Raw genomic sequence first — 18,566 nt, 5'->3', positions numbered from 1 at the left:
ACTCAGACCTGGGTCCCTTCCCTTATCGTAGCTGCAAGTGCCACCCGCTGGGCTCCCAGGAGGACCAGTGCCACCCCAAGACCGGGCAGTGCCCCTGCCGTCCAGGCGTCGAGGGCCAGGCCTGTGACAGATGCCAGCTGGGTTTCTTCGGCTTCTCCATCAAGGGCTGCCGGGGTAAGGAAGCCAGGTCCTTCCCAGGCTGCCTAGAGAATGAGGCTTCTAGGAAAGAGGACCAATGGGGAAGATGGCCATGCAGCAGGAGAGAGATCAGATATGGGGCAGGTTTTCTTAGAGCAGCCGTGGGAACATGGAGTGAGTGAGCAGAGCAGAAGACAGCATAGGAGGCCAAGAATCTAGTCCTAGACTCCACTGCTAAATTCCTGTGTGCCTGGGGCCATCAGGTCACCTCTCTGGGCCTCATTTGTATGGTTAGACTGCATGGCAGTCCTAAACCTGACTGGTCCTCAGATCCCAGGGGCACTGAAATAACTCAGGCTCTCAGTCATGACCTCCAACCTTCTGAATCAGTCTCCCAGGAAGGACCCAGGAATGTACTTGAGCTGCCCACGGGGTCTGGAGCAGCCAGGTGCAAGGGTGCAGGGGACCTGGGGGTTCCAGTGTGGGGTGGCCATCAGGGCACCCAGCGCCGTCTGCCCCGGCCCCCCCAGCCTGCAGGTGCTCCCCGCTGGGCGCCGCCTCGGCCCAATGTCATGAGAACAGCACGTGTGTGTGCAAGCCCGGCTTTGTGGGCTACAAGTGTGACCTCTGCCAGGACAACTTCTTCCTCACGGCCGGCGGCACAAACTGCCAGGAGTGCCCGTCCTGCTACGCCCTGGTGAAGAAGGAGGTGAGCCCTCCCCATCCAGGCCCTGCCCAGGGCCGCTGCGCCTTCTGTTCATTTCATGCCCCCAGTGAGCACCAGCTCTGTGCTGGGCACCGGGAAATGCCCGCTTACCCACAGCTCTCAGGCCTTCGGGGACCACCGGCCACCTCCTTCTTGTGCCCACCCAGCCACCTGGCCCAGCCCCACCTCTGCCCTTCCCTGGCTCCTGAGCGGACAGGAGAAAGGTGGCTCCTGTGGCATGTCCTTCCCGACCACCCAGGCCGAGGTCTCACACTTTCTCAAGTTCAATGGGGACGAGACCACAGAAGGCCCTTTGGGGGAGGGTCAGGAGGAGGGCAATGCCCATTATGGGACACAAGTAGTATTTCAAGCAGGGAGGTGGTGTCGTGCAGGGGTCAGGAGCATGACCTCTGGGGTTCCCCTACCCCGCCCCCAACCCTGTTAGTTGTCACATGCCCAGGCAGGTGACAGCCTTGGTAAGTTTCAGTGTGTCTCTCCTACTCCAAAATGAAATAGTTCAGGCCTGCAACCCCTTACCTGAAACCAGTGATGGTTCTGTAGAAAGATAGGATGGTGTGTGCTGAATATTAGGTACCACTCCCAGCGATGCCTGGGCCAGCCCCCTAATCAAACCCAGTGATACATCTGCAGGAAAACAGGTGAATAGTCACACCAAGGGGGTAAATAAAGATCATAAGTAGCCTTGTTCAGAGCAGTTTTGTTTCTAAATGAGTGCAGGGTTTTTTCAACCTGATTTTGCCACCCAATAAGGAATGGAAAGCTTTGCAGGTTTTCAGAGCATTTTGGACTTTGGAATCGAGGCGTGGGCTCGGGACCTGTATCCCCTGCCCCTTAGGGTGGTTACAAGGTGAACGTGAGCTGGTGCGTGGCCAGCGGTCGCTCATACCTGGCTCCTAGCAAGTGCTCCATAGATGCATGTATTGTTCACATGATTGAAAGAATGGGGCTAGGAGACGTTGCAAAGCACACTCACTCAGCCTGCAAGGATCACATGCCTGCTCTGTGCCAAGTCCTGGGAACATAGCAAAACAGACAGAAATCCTCCTGGGGCTTCCCTTCCCATCCCTCCCTCAGTAGGGCAGAGGTGTGGTCGGCTGAATGCCAGCAGGTGCTGTGGGTATGAGAAGGGAAGGGACAGCTCCAAGGACAGGGTGGGCACAGTTGGTTCTCAGAGGTCCGGTGTGTCCTTAGCTTTGGGGCCCAGGGTAGGATTGGAGAAGGCAATGCTCGGGGCGGGCAGGCCAGGCAGAGGTTTCCAAGCAGGACTTTAGGCCACCAGCCTCACACACCCTTCCTTCCCTGACCCCTCCAGGCTGCCAAGCTGAAGGCCAGACTGACCCTGATGGAAGGGTGGCTGCAGGGGTCAAACTGTGGCAGGCCCTGGGCACCACTGGACATTCTACAGGGAGAGGCCCCACGGGGGGACGTCTACCAGGGCCACCCCCTGCTGCAAGGTACAGTGGGAGAGCAGAGTGGGAGACTGGGAGGCAAGGGGAGGGGGCTGGCTGGTCAGATGCCCCCTTTGGAGCCCTTCAGTCTGACCTCAGTCGGGTTCACCCCTAGGAGAACTCACTTGCTGGGAGAGCCTGTCTGACCTCCCCAACTAAGTGAGTTCCTCCTGCTATGCAGTCCTGTCATCCCACGGACCTCTCTTTCAATATCCCTCACCCAGTTGTATTTTGTAGCTTTATTAATATCAGTCTCTGACTATAGCCTCGGTCCCCATGCCCCCTGCGCCACCTAGACTGTACCCATAAGCTCAGTGAGGACAGGGTTGGGTTTATTCGTTGAGTCAGTCACTCAACAAATAATCATTGGGGCGCTGTCCCAGGTGCTGAACAGGTAAAGTTCCTGCTGTCTTTGACTGTTGGCCATTTTGCCCACTGCTGTATCCCCAGCATAGAAAATAAATGGGTAAATAAGAAAAAAGATTGTCATTAAGTCCACGTGGAATTTGTCCCTGGGACACTGAAATTTAGGAGCATCAAGCGTGAATTGCTTATTTTGTTAAATTTCCTGTTCACAAGCACCTGTACTCCTGTAGCAGCCATAGGTGAGCAAGACTAACAAAATAGGGAGCTATCAGATGCTGTGCGTTAAAACGCCCACACTGAGCCATGCTACGAATTACAGAGCTGACTCAAGGCGGGTTTTACTGCTGTCTCAGGTTCAGGAATTGTTCGCTGTGGATCTAGAAGGCCTGCATTCCTTCCAGCCCTTCCTCTGTGGCTGACTTCCTGTTTGGGGAACCTTGGGTCATGATTTGCCATCTCTGGGCCTCAGCCTTCGCATCTGTAAAATGGGGAGGCCTTTCCTTTGGAACCAGTGCTCAGGCCTGGTGATGGAGTCAAGCTGTGCCCAGGAGGAGTAGAGGACACAGATGGGGCCCCTTGAAGGTGCAGGCTTTATTGTGAAATCTCGACTGCTCTGTGACTCCTGGACTCTGGGCTTTCTGCAGGGGCCCAGGAAGACTTCCTGGAGCAGGTGACAGGCCTTGAGGGTGCTGTGAAGGCTGCCCGGGAGCAGCTGCAGGCACTGAGCAGGAATGCCCGCTGTGCCCAGGCCAGAGCTGAGAAGACCTGCGTCCAGCTGGCAGACCTAGAGGCGGTGCTGGAGTCCTCAGAAGAGGAGATTCTGCATGCAGCCACCATCCTTGCATCTCTGGTACCCCAGGGGACCCCTCCCCAACTCCTCCCCTTTACTGAGCCTGGGGCATGCCCCCACCCCCTGCTTTGGGAGGCTCAGTTTTCTCATCTGCAAAATAGCAGTCACACAGTGCCTCCTCTGCCGATTCAGTGAGATAATATTTGCAAAGAACGAGTCATATTCCAAGTAGACAGTGAATGCCCAGCAAGTGGTAGGCGTCGTTACTGTTATTTCCAAGCTCTAGGGCTCTGCCCACTGGATGCTGACTTTGTAGCTGGCTCTGAGCGTTTATGAAATAAGTGGCATGGCCCAGGTCTGCCCAACAATTTAGCCAGATGTGGCCCCTGCCCTTCAGGGATGGACCAATAGTTTCCTCCTATTTCTCTCTCTTCTCTAAAGGTGATTCCTCAGGAAGGGCTCGGCCAGCCCACCAACTGGAGCCACCTGGCCATAGAGGCCCGTGCCCTCGCCAGGAGGTGAGCCCCCATGCCCCGGGAGCATGGTGAGGTCCTGGCCACACAACCATGAAGGGAGCCCAGCCCTTCTGCTGGGGGCTTCCAGGGTCAGGGCCAGCCCCATAGGTATCCCCACCCCGGGAGTTGGAATCACTTGAGTACAGAGCTGAAGTGTCATCGCCGTGGGAAGGAGAGGTGTGCAAGGATGGCATGAGATGCGGGGGTCGGGGTGGGGGTCTGCCGACATTGGTCGACTGAAGGCATCTGAGAGCCTTCACTGGCTTTTTTTTTATAACAGCTTTACTGAGATATAATTCACATGCCATGCAAGTCAACCAGTTAAAGTACCATTCAGTGGTTTTCAGTATATTCACAGAATTGCACAGAATATGCACAGAATTGTGCAACCATCTCCGCAATCAGTTTTAGAACATTTTCCTTACCCCAGAAACAAGTACCCATTAGGCATCACTCCCCATTCCTCCTCACCCTCCTCAGCCCCTGGTAACCACTAATCTACTTTCCGTCTCTATAGATTTGCCAATATGGACATTTCATATAAATGGAATCGTACACATGGTCTTTTGTATCTGGCTTCTTTCATACAGCATAATATTTTCAAGGTTCATGCATATTGTACCATATATCAGTACTTCATTCTTTTTTACAACCAAATAATATTCCATTGTACGAATATGCCACATTTTGTTTATCCAGTCATCCATTGATGGACATTTGGGTTGTTTCATCCACTGCTTTTAAGAAGCAGCTTAAGATCCTAAAGACACAAGCTCTGAAGCAATTTGTCCCTTTAGCTGTACGTTAGGGACTGTAGACCCGTTTTACAGATGAGAAGAGAGACTCAGAAAAGTAAAGTGACTTGCTTAAGGACACGGGGTTAGAAGTGATAGAGCCAGATTCAAACCCAGGCTGTCTTTTCTATGCTCTCTTTATTAGGGTAACCATATAATCTATTGTCCAAGCTGAGATTTTATGTGTGATAAAAGGCCCTATTATTTATTATGCCAGGCCAACAGGCATAAACCCTATATAACAGAAACAGGGGCCTGGGTCCCCTTCCCATCAGTCTTCATTGTGTGTCAGGCAGAGGGAGGAGAGGAGCCTGGCACCCGTGGCTGTACTCTCTTTGGGACAGCAAGAGGCCCATGCGGTGGCGGAGGGGTGGGAATTGGGCCCAGGCCCCCTTCTGTGTCAGCTCCTGGTGATGGTCGGGCGGGTATTGTCACACAGTCACAGGGACACCACCACCAAGATTGAGGCCACTGCTCGGAGGGCCCTGCTCACCTCCAACAGCAGTTATGCGCTTCTCTGGAGTCTGGTGGAGGGGAGAACAGCCCTGGAGGCCCAGCAGGAGCTAGAGGACAGGTGAGGAGACCTCCCAGGTGTGGGTAGGAGCTTGGGTTGGCTTCCTGAAGCTGGCAGGACCTGGTCAGAGGCCGCTGGTTCCAGAACCGGCTTCCTTCCCTTGAGTCCTGATGTTCTTTGGGGCGGGGTGCGATGCCTAGGGTCTTGGGCCTGCTTGGTGGTGCGTTAGAGGAACCCACTCATGCCGGGCTGCAGCTCAGCCTCTGGAGAGAAGGAATGAGAACCTAAACAAGGAGGGCCCAGATCAGCTCATCCTCGGCCCCCTGCAGCTCCCCTGCCCCTCCCCAGACCCCTGGGGAGCTCCTCTCAGGCACCAGCTTTCTTCTTGGCCTCTGCTTCTCTGCTGTGGGTGGCCCCCTTGTATCCAGCTCATTCAGAGGGTCAATGGAGACCCACCAACATCTCACTGAGCCCAAGTGGATTTCCTAGATGAGAGAATCTGATTGGCCCAGCTTGGGTCAGGTGGCCAGTCCTGAGCCAATCGGTATGGCTGGGTGGATCACATGACCCACTCCCAGGGGCAGGGGGGCTGGCTCTCTGTAAAGGGGTGAGGGATGGGAGGCACCCTGGTGGGGGTGTCCAGCAGTACCCATGGTAGGGGGAGCTGGGTGGGGCAGGGTGTGGACAGCTGGACAGGAGAGCTGTCCTAGTTGACTGATTACAGCATTTCAGGGAAAAAGGGCTCCAGAACAGTCAAGCAGCCCAGAGGTCTCCATTTACCTGGAGAGCAACATGCCCAAGGTCACTCAAGGGCATCAGGGCCTGGGCCGCTATCCCTCCAACAACACCAGGCATTTTCCTCTTCACGATTCATCCAGAGGAGCCAAACATTTGCAAAACATGTGATTCTCAAGTGGAAACCAAGCGGGAGCTCCTTCAGAAAAGCGTGATTGAATTAAGTGAATGAGGAAACAAGAATGCAGTCCCTCGGCTGCCTTTCCCATTCATTAGACAGCTGCCGAGCAGCAGCCAGTTTCCGAGGCCAGCTGCTGGGTACCAACTCCGCAGACAGCGGTTCTGCCCGGGAAGTTGCCAGAGCCCCTTCAACCGGGGGCTCCGCTGGGGGGGCCGGGACAGCAATGGGGAGGGATGGCCTGCATCCTGTTCCTGGGCCATCCTGCCTCTGTCTCCTCCCAGGTACCAGGAGGTACACGCGGCCCAGAGGGCGCTGGGCACGGCCGTGGCAGAGGTGCTGCCTGAAGCTGAGAGGGTGCTGGCCGCCGTGCAGCAAGTTGGCGCAGATGCAGCCCAGCGCCTGGCCTCACCGGCTGCCCCTGCAGCACCGGTCAGCTCAGCTGTCCTTGGAGCTCTGCATGCGGTGGTTGTGAGGGAGAACGTGGCAGCTGGGAAACCAGTGCGGCCCAGGCAGAGGCAGAGGACGTGGCTTATTTCTAACTCTCTAGCAGTTGATTAGAAGATCTCAGCCAATCTTTGTTGTTGATTATAATGATAATATCAAGGCCGAGGCCTCTTCTTCATCATAGTGGCATTGGCAATGACACCAGACGGACATGGGGCCAAATCCCAGCTCCGCCACTCTAGCTCTGTGACCTTGGCAAAGGACTTCCCATCCCTGTGCCTCGGTTACTTTGTCCGTCTGTCGGCTGGAGCTCACCCATTTGGTTATTTCAGGGCTGCATCCATGAGGGGCCGGAGGGGATTCGTGAGTAATGCCCTCATCCCCTATGTGCCCGCCACCCTATGCTCCTCACCTCTGGATAAATCAGCTCATCAAGTCTTCTCAGTAATCCTGAAATTCCAAAACTTGGGAGCTAAACTTTAAAAAAAAAAGACTAAACTTATAGAAATGCATCTGGGGCCCAGCCTGCCCAGGACTGACGGCTCCCAGGCTGTTTACTCAGAGTGTTTGATCCTCCCGCTGTGTGTGAAGAAGAAAAATGTAGGTAGTGACGTGTTTGGCCCTGAGCACTGCCCCAGATACTGCTGAGGGCGTTAGGTAATAAGCAGTGTCCACAGGAAATTCTGAATTCAGAAGTACGTCCGGCCCCAAGGTTTCAGCTAAGGGATTGTGAGCCTGGGGAAGGAAACGCAGGTCAGGGAGGTTAGCTGGGTTGCCTGAGTCTGCGCTTCTAGAAATTGCTGGGGCTGGAATCAAACCTCAAGTGACAGCTTCCCCAGCCTGGCTTCTCTCGCCCTGGCCCCTCTGCTTCTTAGGGTCCATGTGCAGCCCTGCCCCCCACGGTCCCTGCCCCTGGGCTTCTCCCACCCAGTAGAGGACCTGCCCCTCGGACCTTCCCGTCAGGCCTTGTCTGAGCCCTCCATCTCCCGGCAGCCTCAGAAGTCCCAGGCCAGGACCCTGGGCCTGAAGGTGCAGGCCCTGGAGAAGACGGTCACATCGAGAGAGCGCATGGTCACCGAGGCTGCCCGGGCCCTCCAGGCCACCGCCCAGGCTGTGCTGCACAAGACAGAGCCCCTTACGCAGGTGGGCGCTTGTCCTTTGAGGCAGCACCTGGAGAAGGTTGGGGCTGCCCCAGGCATGATCTGGGCTCAGGGGTTGCAGGGGGAGGGAAGGGCAAAGACCAGAAGTAGTTCTTTCCACACCTCCAGTGCCTTCCCCCAAATTCCAGAGAACCTCAGTTAGCTCGTGCCAAGGCAGGAGGTCCTGATTTCCCGAGAAGGAGTAAAGGTGTGAGAGGAGGCAGGATGGACAGACAGACAGACAGACAGAGCCGCGCCCACCACCCTTACTCAGTGTTAATTACAGCTGGGATGGGTCTCATTCACTTATTCTTGCATTCATTAGTTCACTTGCCAGATATTTTAGCGAGCACATACGTTGCTCTAGTGCTAAACCCCACTGTTTGGCATCTACAGCCCAGGAGGGGAGGCAAGGCTAACTAATCAGGGAATTCAAGAATTATGGGGTGAATTGAGCCCCAGCCAGTGGTTTCCAACCTAATAAAGTATAAGCACCCCTTCAAGTGTTTTTTTTTTTTAACTTTTCATCTTTCATCTAGACTTAGAAAAAGGTAGCGAAGAAAGCACAAAGAAGTCCCATATAGCCTTCACACAGATTCTCCTTCTGTTAATGTTTTACCCAGCCACCTTACAAGGATCAAAATAAGGAAATCAACATGATATAGTACAATGAGCTAATCTACAGACCTTATTCAAATCCTAGCATTGGCTTATCCCGTAGCCATCTTTTTTTGGGGGGGGTGGGGCGCGGAAGATCTTAGTTCCCTGACCAAGGATCAAACCTGTGCCCCGTATAGTGGAAGTGGAGTCTGCCTGAAGCTGAGACCGCCAGGGAAGTCCCCTGTATCCATCTTTATTTTCCTTTTAAAGACAAGAAACAAGGCAGAAAGCTGTTGCCTGCATCCGAACAGCTGGGCCTGGTGCCTGTCACATACTGGGAGAGCTGTGCTGTGTCAGAGCCCCCTGGGATGGTACCCATTGATTTAGTCCATCACCCTGGTCTGGGGCACAGATGAGGCCACAGCAGAGTTAGGACCAGACCCCAGTGTGCAGAGCCCCAACACAGTGCCTCCCACCTTCCTCTCCCATCCTGCTAGGCATTTGGAGTAAGACTTAAGACACAAGGGCTCCCTGGGCAGCATCTGGTGGCTCTTCAAACCCACATGATTGCAACTTCCCTGGTGGTCCAGTAGTTAAGACTTCTCCTTGCAATGCAGGGCATGCAGGTTCCATCCCTGATCGAGGAGGTAAGATCCCACATGCCTCGCAGCCAAAAAAACCAAAGCATAAAACAGAAGCAGTATTGTAACAAATTCAATAAAGACTTTACCAAAAAAATTTTTTTAAACCCCACATGATTGGTTGATTGATGGATTGAAATTCACATCACATAAAATTACCCATTTGAAAGTGTACAACACAGTGGCATTTACCACATTCCCCAATGTTGTGCAAGCACCACCTCTGTCTAGTTCCAAAACATTCACCACCCCAAAGGGTGACTGCTTATACCCATCAAGCAGTCACTCTTCATTCCTCCCTCCCCCTAGCCCCTGGCGACTGCCCATCTGCTTTCTGTCTCTCTGGATTTACCTGTTTCAGACATTTCATATAAATGGAATCGTGCCGTACGTGACCTTTTGTGTCTGGCTGCTTTCACTTACCATAATATTTTCCAGGTTCATCCACATCGTAGTATATATCAGCACTTCGTTCCTTTTCATGGCTGAATAATATTCCATTATGTGGATACACCACATTTTGTGTATCTATTCATCCATCAAACCCGTATTCTTTAAGTATCCAGCCTTTTTTAGTGGCAATGGGGAAGAAACTAATTTTCTATGAGTAAAAGTTGTATAATAGACAGATTCACTATTTCACGTCCTCTGGCTGAGATGCAGCAGCATTCTGACAAGAAATTTTCAGTTGTCCATCTTTCTTTTAGTTCTTAGGTTCCAGTTTTCCTCTGAGCTTTTGTGAGACAGGTAACTTCTTGGGAGAGATATTCAAGGTTTAATATTGGTATAATAAAACAAATCAGATGTTCCTGGTAAACAGCATAATTCAGTGTCAGAGTTTTGGTGATGTTTTGGGACCTTGTACATGTGGGTTTGGTGCCCACCTGACCCCTCTCTGCCCAGCACACCTCCAGCACCACCTGACCAGCCTCTCTCTTCTCTCTCCAGCTGCACCGGGAAGCCAGAGCTGCCCTGACCCGGGCTTCCTCATCTGTCCAGGCTGCCATGGTGACTGTCACAGGAGCCAGCACTCTGCTGGCTGACCTAGAAGGTATGTGTGCCCTGCTTAGCCCCGGGCTCATGGATGCACAGATGCCCATGACAGACACCAGGACTCATGCCTCAGCCAGGGCAGGCTTGGCTGCAGGGGACAGAAGTCCAGTCATGTGGGCATAAGCCAAGGAGACCATTCCCTCTGCCTCTAAGGACCTCCCTCTCCTGTGGTTGCTTGTCCCTCCCCGTCTCACATACCACTCACCAGGTTCTTGCCTACGTGGCCATCCATCATCAGACCACACGCAGAGCCCCTCAGGACCAGATGGGAAGAGAGTCTGATGCCATCAGCTGTCCATCCCTGATCTAGGCCACTCTGGCTGGGGGGTCTGGTTGCCTGGTACAAATACGGCTGCCCTGGTCCAACGTCCAGTGGGGCTATGGGAAGGGATGCAGCGTTTCTCTTTAGAACGTGGGTTGATGGGTTGATGGCAGTCCAGGTCTCTTTTGAGCTGTAGGAAAATGAGGCCAAGTGCCCCCATTTTACAGTTGGGTAGACCAAGAAAGGAAATTTTACTGAATGAAATGTGGAACAGCCCCTAGCCTGTAGTTGCTCTGCCAAGAGAGGATTTGTGTTCAAATAAGTTTAGGAAATGTCACGTGCTGTAGATCCCCCTGAGGCCTTTGCAGTGCACACCTGAGAATATTAAAGGCTCTGAGAAGTCCTTCAATAAAGAAACCGGGTTCACTTTATGTAAACTTAATTTCCCCTAGCATTTATCAACACCCTGTAGAATTAGGGCTCCCCAGTGTGCACTTTTTTTTTTTTTTTTGGCTGCGTTGGGTCTTCGTTGCTGCACGCGGGCTTTTCTCTAGTTGCGGCGAGCGGGGGCTACTCTTCGTTGCGGTGCGCGGGCTTCTCATTGCAGTGGCTTCTCTTGTTTCAGAGCACGGGCTCTAGGCGCGAGGGCTTCAGTAGTTGTGGCACGCGGGCTCAGTAGTTGTGGCTCGCGGGCTCTAGAGCTCAGGCTCAGTAGTTGTGGCTCACGGGCTTAGTTGCTCTGCGGCATGTGGGATCTTCCCAGACCAGGGCTCGAACCCGTGTCCCCTGCATTGGCAGGTGGATTCTTAACCACTGTGCCACCAGGGAAGTCCCCCCAGAGTGCACTTTAAGAAATGCCAATTTTGTGTACAGGAAGCAAAGTAGATCTAACTTTTGGATTATCTTCGTAGAATGATTATGTAGTATTATGTCCCTGGATATTAGAAGGCTTGATTCTTTTTTTTTTTTAATATTTATTTATTTATTTATATATTTATTGGCTGCATCGGGTCTTGGTTGCAGCACACGGGATCTTTCGTTGCGACGCGTGGGCTTAGTTGCCCCGCAGCATGTGGGATCTTAGTTCCCCGCCCAGGGATCGAACCCACGTCCCCTACACTGGAAGGTGGATTCTTAACCACTGGATCACCAGGGAAGTCCCCTTGATTCATTTGAAATTTTGACTTTGGTCTACTATAATCAGTACTCCTTAGGATAAATTTCCCTTAGAATTTTATCTGAAAGGAAATGAAAAAGTCTCTCTTTCTATGTAGAAGGAAACTACTTCTTATTAGATAATAAAAACCTATGTGAATTGTAGAATTTCTCTTTTTGTCTTGGCTGCTAGGAGGCTAAAAGGTAAATAGTGCATTTGGTACCTGCACCGTCATTATCCTAATTTTCTGGCACTTCTCACTCTTCATCATCCCCCTAGTTACATATGGCCTTTGGTTTATCATTTTAATGGTCCAGTTTTTGGTCTGTTCATCACGATAAGCTGCCTCAAAGCCTATTTAGAAATGCGTGGTATGTAAAACCAAGGAACTTAATGGATCTTTCTGTGTACTGTGCTATAGCTCCCATCTCTACCACTGGCCCAGGCATTGGCCACCATGTAATTCTGTGACTTTAGTAAGTATCATAATATAACATGCATCTTTACACTCACAGGGCAGTATGTCTCACTCATTTGTTTTCCCTGGGTGAGCCTGAGAAGTTTGCACACAGATCTCAAGCATCTCATACTTCCGCTCACGTTGTCCCAGGGTCTGGGGTTGGTCAGACATCTGGCAGTGACCACCCAATGGGCTCTCCAGGCATGAGCCCAGCCCTCCTGACACAGCCTCGGCCGGGTTTACAGGAATGAAGCCAAGGTTTCCTCGGCCCAAGGACCAGGCCGCACTGAGGAGGAAGGCAGCCATCGTCCAGGACAGGCTCCTTGCAGACTCCAAAAAGAAGACCAAGCAGGTGGAGAGGATGCTGGGAAATGCGGCATCTATCTCCTCCAGTGCCAAGAAGAAGGGCAGGGAAGCCGAGCTGTTGGCCAAGGACAGTGCCAAGGTCAGGGCCACGGATGTGACTCCAGGGGCATCCCTGCCGTCTGGGCCTGTGGGAGGACTGTCCTAGAAGAGGTGCCCTTCTGCAGGGTAACTGCCCCTTCTGTATGCAATGCCGAATACTCTGCACTTACTAAGGGGTCCCAGGCTCTGAGCTCTGGAGCTTCACGCGGGTGACCCTGTTGATTCCGCATGAAAGAGATGTCACTGCTGTCCCCATGGGACAGGTGAGGACCCTGACGCCCAGCCCAGTTCAGTAACTTAACATAACCAGGACTCACACCTCGGTCTGTTTGGCTCTACTCCCTGAACTTCTAGACTTTTCTTGTTTAATTAGGGCCACATTTGAATCGGTATGCATCTTCCCAGCACCGTCACTCAGGGCCCAAGTAAACTGCCTCTACAGCTTCCTAGAGAAAGTGCTGGATTGAAGGAGCCCCCAGGCTTGGTTTCTGGTCCTGCCGTTTTGATTTTGGCCAGCTCCTCCTCTCTGCACCTCTGTTTCCCCATCTGTAAATTATTGGAATTTCTCCTCTCGGGGGAGATGGGTAGTGTCCAGCCATCTGCACTTTGCCGGCATCTGGTACACAGCTGTTGAATGAATGAATGAATGGTCTGGTGTATGAATCTATGACCGCTTGGCGGGGCGGTCACCCTTTACCTCTAAAAGGAGTTTCTCCGCTCACACTCCCCTCCCTGCTGCTGCCGCCCACCCCGTAGCTTGCCAAGGCCTTGCTGAGGGAAGGGAAGCAAGAGCACCGCCGGGCTGGCCGGCTCTCCAGCCAGACGCAGTCGATGCTCCGACAGGCCTCCCAGCAGGTGCTAGCCTCAGAAGCACGCAGACAGCAGCTAGAAGCAGCTGATCGGGTACGTGTGCTGAGACCCCAGCACTGCTTCTCCCGTTGGTCCCGGGAGCCAGCCAGGAGCCGCTCAAGCTTTTCTTCTCCCCCCGCCCAAAAGGTGGGTGCTGGGCTGAGCGAGATGCAGCAGCAGATCCGGAAATCACGCACCTCTCTGGAGAAGGACATCAAAGCCTTGTCGGAGCTGCTTGCCAGGCTGGGTAAGGAGACCCCAAGGCCGGGCCCCGGCCCCCTGGGTCCCTGCTGCATCTCCGGGATCTTCCTGGGAGGCCCCGTCCTGGGGAAGCTTGCCCCCTAGCCCTCCTGTCTATGGCTCCCCCCATCCCGAGCCTTGTGGTCAATGACAAGCATTTGTAACCGCTCCAGGCCCCCCGGGGGCGAGGCAGGGATGGTGTCCAGAAGCGTGCTCACTCCGTGCCCCCAGGGGCTGCTAGTCAGGAGGAGAGGAGAGACACAGAGCACTCACCACCCACAGAACACCTGTAGGTGCCAGGTGACTAGGTCCGCCCTCAGTGGTGGAGGGTTTCAGAGAAGGAGAGACAACGTCACAGAAGCAAGTCTGGCATCGAGGATCAGGTGCTGGATTCAAGTCTGGCACTTTCCCTTCCTTGGCTGTGAGACCTTGGGAAAGTCACTCCACCTCTCTGAGCCTCAGTTCCCCCACCTGGGAAATGGGAGTAACAGTGGGGTAGTTTCGAGAGTGCTTTCCACACCGTGCAGTGTGTGATGAGACAGCACATCATGAAAGGGACAGCCCCCAAGACGTGGAGCCCTCAGAGCAGGGGCGAGGGGACAGTATCAGAGCAGTTAGGCTGAAATGAACAACAAGCAGTTTTAAAAGTTGGGGTAAAATACACAAAACATAAAATTGGCCATTTTAACCATCTTTCAGGGTGCAGGTCAATGGCATTAGGCGCAACATTCACCTTATTGTGCAGCCATCGCCACCATCCATCATCCCAACATGAAACCCGTCCCCATCATACACAGACTCCCCATTCCCCCTCCCCCAGCCCCTGGCAACCCCTGTTCTACTTTCTGTCTCTGTGAATTTGGGACTGTAGGCACCTCGCCTAAGTGGAATCATATAGTGTGTGTACTTCTGTGACTGGCTTATTTCGCTTCGCGTAACGTCCTCAAGGTTCATCCATGTAACAGCATGCATTTCAGTTATCATGATCAATAAGACAAGGGAGAATCACCATGGTCTGCACTTTGGCTGGATGCCAGGCCTCCACTAAGCTGTTCACACACATGATCTCATGTTAACTTTCGAGGCAAGGGTCCTTATGCTATTGCTATTTTGCAGATGAGGAAACAACTAAGGCACAGAGAATTTAAATGATGTGCCCAGGGTCCCACAGCCAGTCAGTGGGGAGGCTGTGGATCACACTCAGGTCTGACCAATTCAGAGTGCCCGCTCGTAGCCACAGGTCTATACCCGCAAGAACTCAGTGCACTGGACACGATGCCCAGCATGAAACAAACGCCCTATGTGGGTAAACCACTCTGGCCGTTGTTGTTGTCATTTATTCGTTCACATCGGCACTATGCTTGACTCGGGGGTGCAGGAGTGACCACGCACACCTAGACCCTGTCCCCGCCCCAGGAGACCCAGCTGGGCAGATAGAGTGGAGGCTGTAACCTCCTCCAAGGCCAGGCTGTTTGGACTTCCCCGTGGATGGTGGGACCTCTCCGAGTCTTGGCTGGGAGCAGGGCCTGCCCGGCAGCAGGGCTCAGCTTCGCTCTGCTTCTCCCTGCCCCGGGCTCAGCCCTTGCAGCCGCCTGTCCTCCAAACCAGCCTTCACTGCCCAGGAAACTCAGGGCCATGATGGGGAGCCCTGGGGCCCAGGGGGGTCCTGTGGGATTCGAAGCCATTTAGGATTTGTTGCTGTGACTCCAGCACTCTCCCACCTGGCTCAGCTGTCTTTCCATTGAATGCCACCTTAAGGACAAGGTGACAAAGGCCAGGTGGGGGAGACAGCCCGTGGATTCCATGCCACCATCACCAAGTTCGTATGTGAGCACCCGGCCCCACCCCCTCGTTTTACACTTGGAGAGGCTCCTCCGGGAAGTCCTAATGTGTGCGGGGCCAAGACTAGACCCCTGCTGCCTGCTTCCCAGGCCTGCAGCCCCTCCTGCCCCGTCTGCCTCACCCACCCTCATTCTGATGCCAGAAACCTTTCTTTTCACCCTGATGTCCCCGCATCCTGGCTCACAAGTGCCATCTGTACGTGTGGGCTCTCAGCGAATTGAAACGGTGTGTGGGAGCAGCAGGCATTGTGGGGGCCTCTCACACACACACTGCTTTACAGATGAGGAAACTGGGGCTCAGGACTCACCCAAGGCCTTCATTTTTTAGCAGTAATAGTAATACCAACAACAAAAATTAACCGTTGCCCAGTGCCACCCAGGGGGAAAGTTCCAGGGTCTGCACATAAGCCCGGTGGGGTGCCCAGGCCAGGCCCTCACCTGCCTCACCACGCTGCCCTCTCGGTCCCTTGCCTTCCTGGTAGATCGTGGGCACTCGGGAGCCTGGAGGGTTTGGGCTGGGGAGGGCTTCTGGGGATGGGGCCTGCAGGGGAGGCAGCCCACCCTGAGGCTGTCCGTGCCCCTCCACAGGGACACTGGACACCCTCGGAGCCCCCGCCCGGGCCCTGAATGAGACCCAGCGGGCGCTGGAGCGCCTGAGGCTGCAACTGGGCCCACCAGGGGTGCTGCAAGGGAAACTGAGGCTCTTGCAGCAGGAGTCGGAGCAGCAGGGGCTGCAGATCCAGAGCTTCGAGAGCAACCTTGCTGAGATCCGTGCAGACAAGCAGAATCTGGAGGCCATTTTGCGTAGCCTGCCCGAGAGCTGTGCCAGCTGGCAGTGAGGGCTGCCCGGACCCACGGTGCCCCCGGCCCGGGGCATGCACGCCCGCCACAGGTGCCTCATGCAGGCACACTCCCCAGATCCTGCTGCCGCGTACCCTCCCGAGTCTGTGCCCACATCCCCCTCCCCACCGGCAGGAGTGAGTGTGCATTCAGAGCTCACCCAGGCGGCTACGGTGTGCACACCCCCATCAGCGTGCACTCCCACCCCATACGCACATACACATGCACAGGTACATGTGGACATGTGCCCGTGTGTGCAGTGCACACGTGTGCAAGTCCATCCATGTGTGGTGCGCCCCCTCTGGATGCTGGGGGTGTTTGTTATGTTATGTTAAATGCCCTGTGACACTGACATACTCAGGCAGGGTTGGTACCTGGGAGGCTGGGACCGGGTAGGTTGGGGGGGGGGGTCATCCGCAGAGATCCAGGGTGGGTTCAGCAAGAGCCAGAGCCCCCAGTCTCAGCCCTGCCCTCTGTCCTGCAGCCCCCTGACCAATGTGTCACCCGCCACGAACACCCAGTAGCTCTGCATAGCTGAGGGACCAGGCAGGTCAAAAGACACAAGATTCTGGGGGGTTCTCAGCAGAGGAACCTGAGGCCCAGGGCTCCTGGGGGCCGGGCCGTGGCCCACCCATGCAGGGGTATCTTTGGCTTTATGGAATACTTCCTTCTCAAGATCTTGGGGCTGGGTCAAACTCACTGAAGGAATCACCTGCCCTAGGTCCGGTGCCCCTTTTGGGCCATGGCCTTGTGACCTGAGGGGGCCTGGGTCAGGGGGCTCAGACAGGTCGCTTGGATCTTCCCTTTGTGACCCTGCCAACCCTGGCTGGCCTTTGACCGATCGACACTTCCCAAACTGGCCCTGCAGCCCTGTGGCCCCACCTGCCACACGGGAGGCCCTGCTGGGCGTGGAGGCCTGGCTGCCTTTCTAGCCTGTCACGCTAGGGTCTCCCCCTGTGGCTAGGCCCTGCCCAGGGTTGCCGGCATCTCCTCCTGGCACTCCTCCCCTTTCCCGGGCCCTCTTCCAGCAGACTGCGGGGCCTTGGCACTGGGAGGATGGGTGCCTCGGGGGGCCCAGCCCCTTCCCAGCGTTCTTCCTGCCCCCCAGCAGGGGTGAGAGGCAGCAGCCCAGACCGTTTCTGTTTAACCAACTCTGTTTAACGTGGCAATAAAGGACCCCTTTACTAGCTGGTGGTGTGCCTTTGGTCCTCCGGTGCTGGTCGGCAGCAGGAGCCCCGGCTGTGGGTGCACATGTCCCCCCCCACAGTGAGTCAGTGGCAGACGGTTCAGTGATCCCTCTTGGCCCACATGAGGTAGAAGGAAGGTGACAAAGCTGAGCCCATCGGCTTTGCCAGTGTCTTCCCACTGGGGGGACTCTGCTGGGGTCCTGCAACCCCAGGCATCTGCCCTCTCCTCTCTGCTCCGGGGGGCTTATTAGGCAAAGTCTAAGGCCTGGGGGAGTTTGAGGGGTGGGGTACAGAGAGGTCCTCAGCTGACCTCTGGCTCAGGCTGGAGACACCGAGGCAGGAAAGGAACTCAAATCCAGTGTCCAGCAGCGCAGAAAGGCTCAGGGAGGGACACCAGTGAGGAGAGGGGGAGGAGGGCTTTGGGCCAGGCCTCAAAGGGTGGGGAGACAGCGGGGAACATTCCAGGCAAGAGGGTGGGCAACAGCCCAGCATTTGCAGGGTAGGGGCCTGGCCCACACGGGTCACTCCAAGAACTCAGGTTGCAGGCGGGATTATGGCGCATGCCCAGTCAGGGCTCTTGACCACGAGGCCTGCCCCCCTCCCGGGTTGGTTTAAGCAGAAAAGGGGAGTTTGTTGGGAGGACTTGGGAGAGTCTCCTGGAATCCTGGGGTAGGAAGGGCTGCCAAAGCTCAGAGATGGTCAGGGGCCGGGGGTTTGCCTCTCCCTTCCCTCCCGCCCTTCCCCTTGGTGTCTGCGTCTGCTCCCTCCGCGTTTACTTTGTTTTCTTCTCTCTGCAGAGCAGCTTTCTTTGCTTTTCTTGTGCTTGATGGAAGAGAATGTCCCCACTGCCCCCACCTGGACCCACCATGGCCCCCATGTTTACTTGTCATCAGGTCAAAAGCTTGGCAGAGACAAGCTGGAAAACTGACCTGATTCCAACTTCCCAGGAGGGACCAACCCAGCTTAGGCCGGGTCCCCCCCTACCCCTGTTCAGAAAATCAAGGGTCTCTGGGTCCAAGGCCATATAATGAGAGATGGGCTGTGCCTTCCCCACCCCCGCAAACTCACTGGGGGAGAGCATTCAGAGAAGAGGTGCGCTCCTCCATGGAGAAACTAAAAACAGAGGCCAGGGCTAGTGGGGTGACGTGATGCATGTCAATGACCCAGGGAGTGAGCTGGTAGGTTTGGGAGGGAGGACAGGGGGTGGGGAGGCCAAAACAGGAGGTTGCTGCTCTACTGTG

General features: G+C 54.8%; 1 protein-coding gene across 3 annotated transcripts in view; it reads left to right on the top strand.

The window, feature by feature from the left end:
- LAMC3 (laminin subunit gamma 3) overlaps positions 1 to 17,325 on the top strand; it is a 60,659-nt gene extending 43,334 nt beyond the window's left edge. For 2 of the 3 annotated variants that reach the window (XM_061199754.1, XM_061199752.1), the window contains 13 exons: positions 32 to 174; positions 669 to 847; positions 2,178 to 2,319; positions 3,324 to 3,529; positions 3,911 to 3,987; positions 5,218 to 5,352; positions 6,490 to 6,637; positions 7,646 to 7,795; positions 9,981 to 10,083; positions 12,209 to 12,408; positions 13,125 to 13,271; positions 13,365 to 13,464; positions 15,887 to 17,325. In XM_061199754.1, coding sequence (XP_061055737.1) covers positions 32 to 174; positions 669 to 847; positions 2,178 to 2,319; positions 3,324 to 3,529; positions 3,911 to 3,987; positions 5,218 to 5,352; positions 6,490 to 6,637; positions 7,646 to 7,795; positions 9,981 to 10,083; positions 12,209 to 12,408; positions 13,125 to 13,271; positions 13,365 to 13,464; positions 15,887 to 16,137 — 1,981 coding nt within the window. In that variant the 3' untranslated portion in view covers positions 16,138 to 17,325. Of the gene's footprint in view, positions 1 to 31; positions 175 to 668; positions 848 to 2,177; positions 2,320 to 3,323; positions 3,530 to 3,910; positions 3,988 to 5,217; positions 5,353 to 6,489; positions 6,638 to 7,645; positions 7,796 to 9,980; positions 10,084 to 12,208; positions 12,409 to 13,124; positions 13,272 to 13,364; positions 13,465 to 14,156; positions 14,353 to 15,886 lie in introns of those variants that run through there. The other variant, XM_061199753.1, reaches the window with a different exon arrangement.
- Positions 17,326 to 18,566: the final 1,241 nt, after the last annotated feature.

This window comes from Eubalaena glacialis, chromosome 9 (genome assembly GCF_028564815.1).
Source record: "Eubalaena glacialis isolate mEubGla1 chromosome 9, mEubGla1.1.hap2.+ XY, whole genome shotgun sequence".
In the NCBI taxonomy this organism is placed as follows: Eukaryota; Metazoa; Chordata; class Mammalia; order Artiodactyla; family Balaenidae; genus Eubalaena; species Eubalaena glacialis.
The sequence above is the reverse complement of the archived record's forward strand: the minus strand, read 5'-3'. Positions and strand labels throughout refer to the sequence as shown.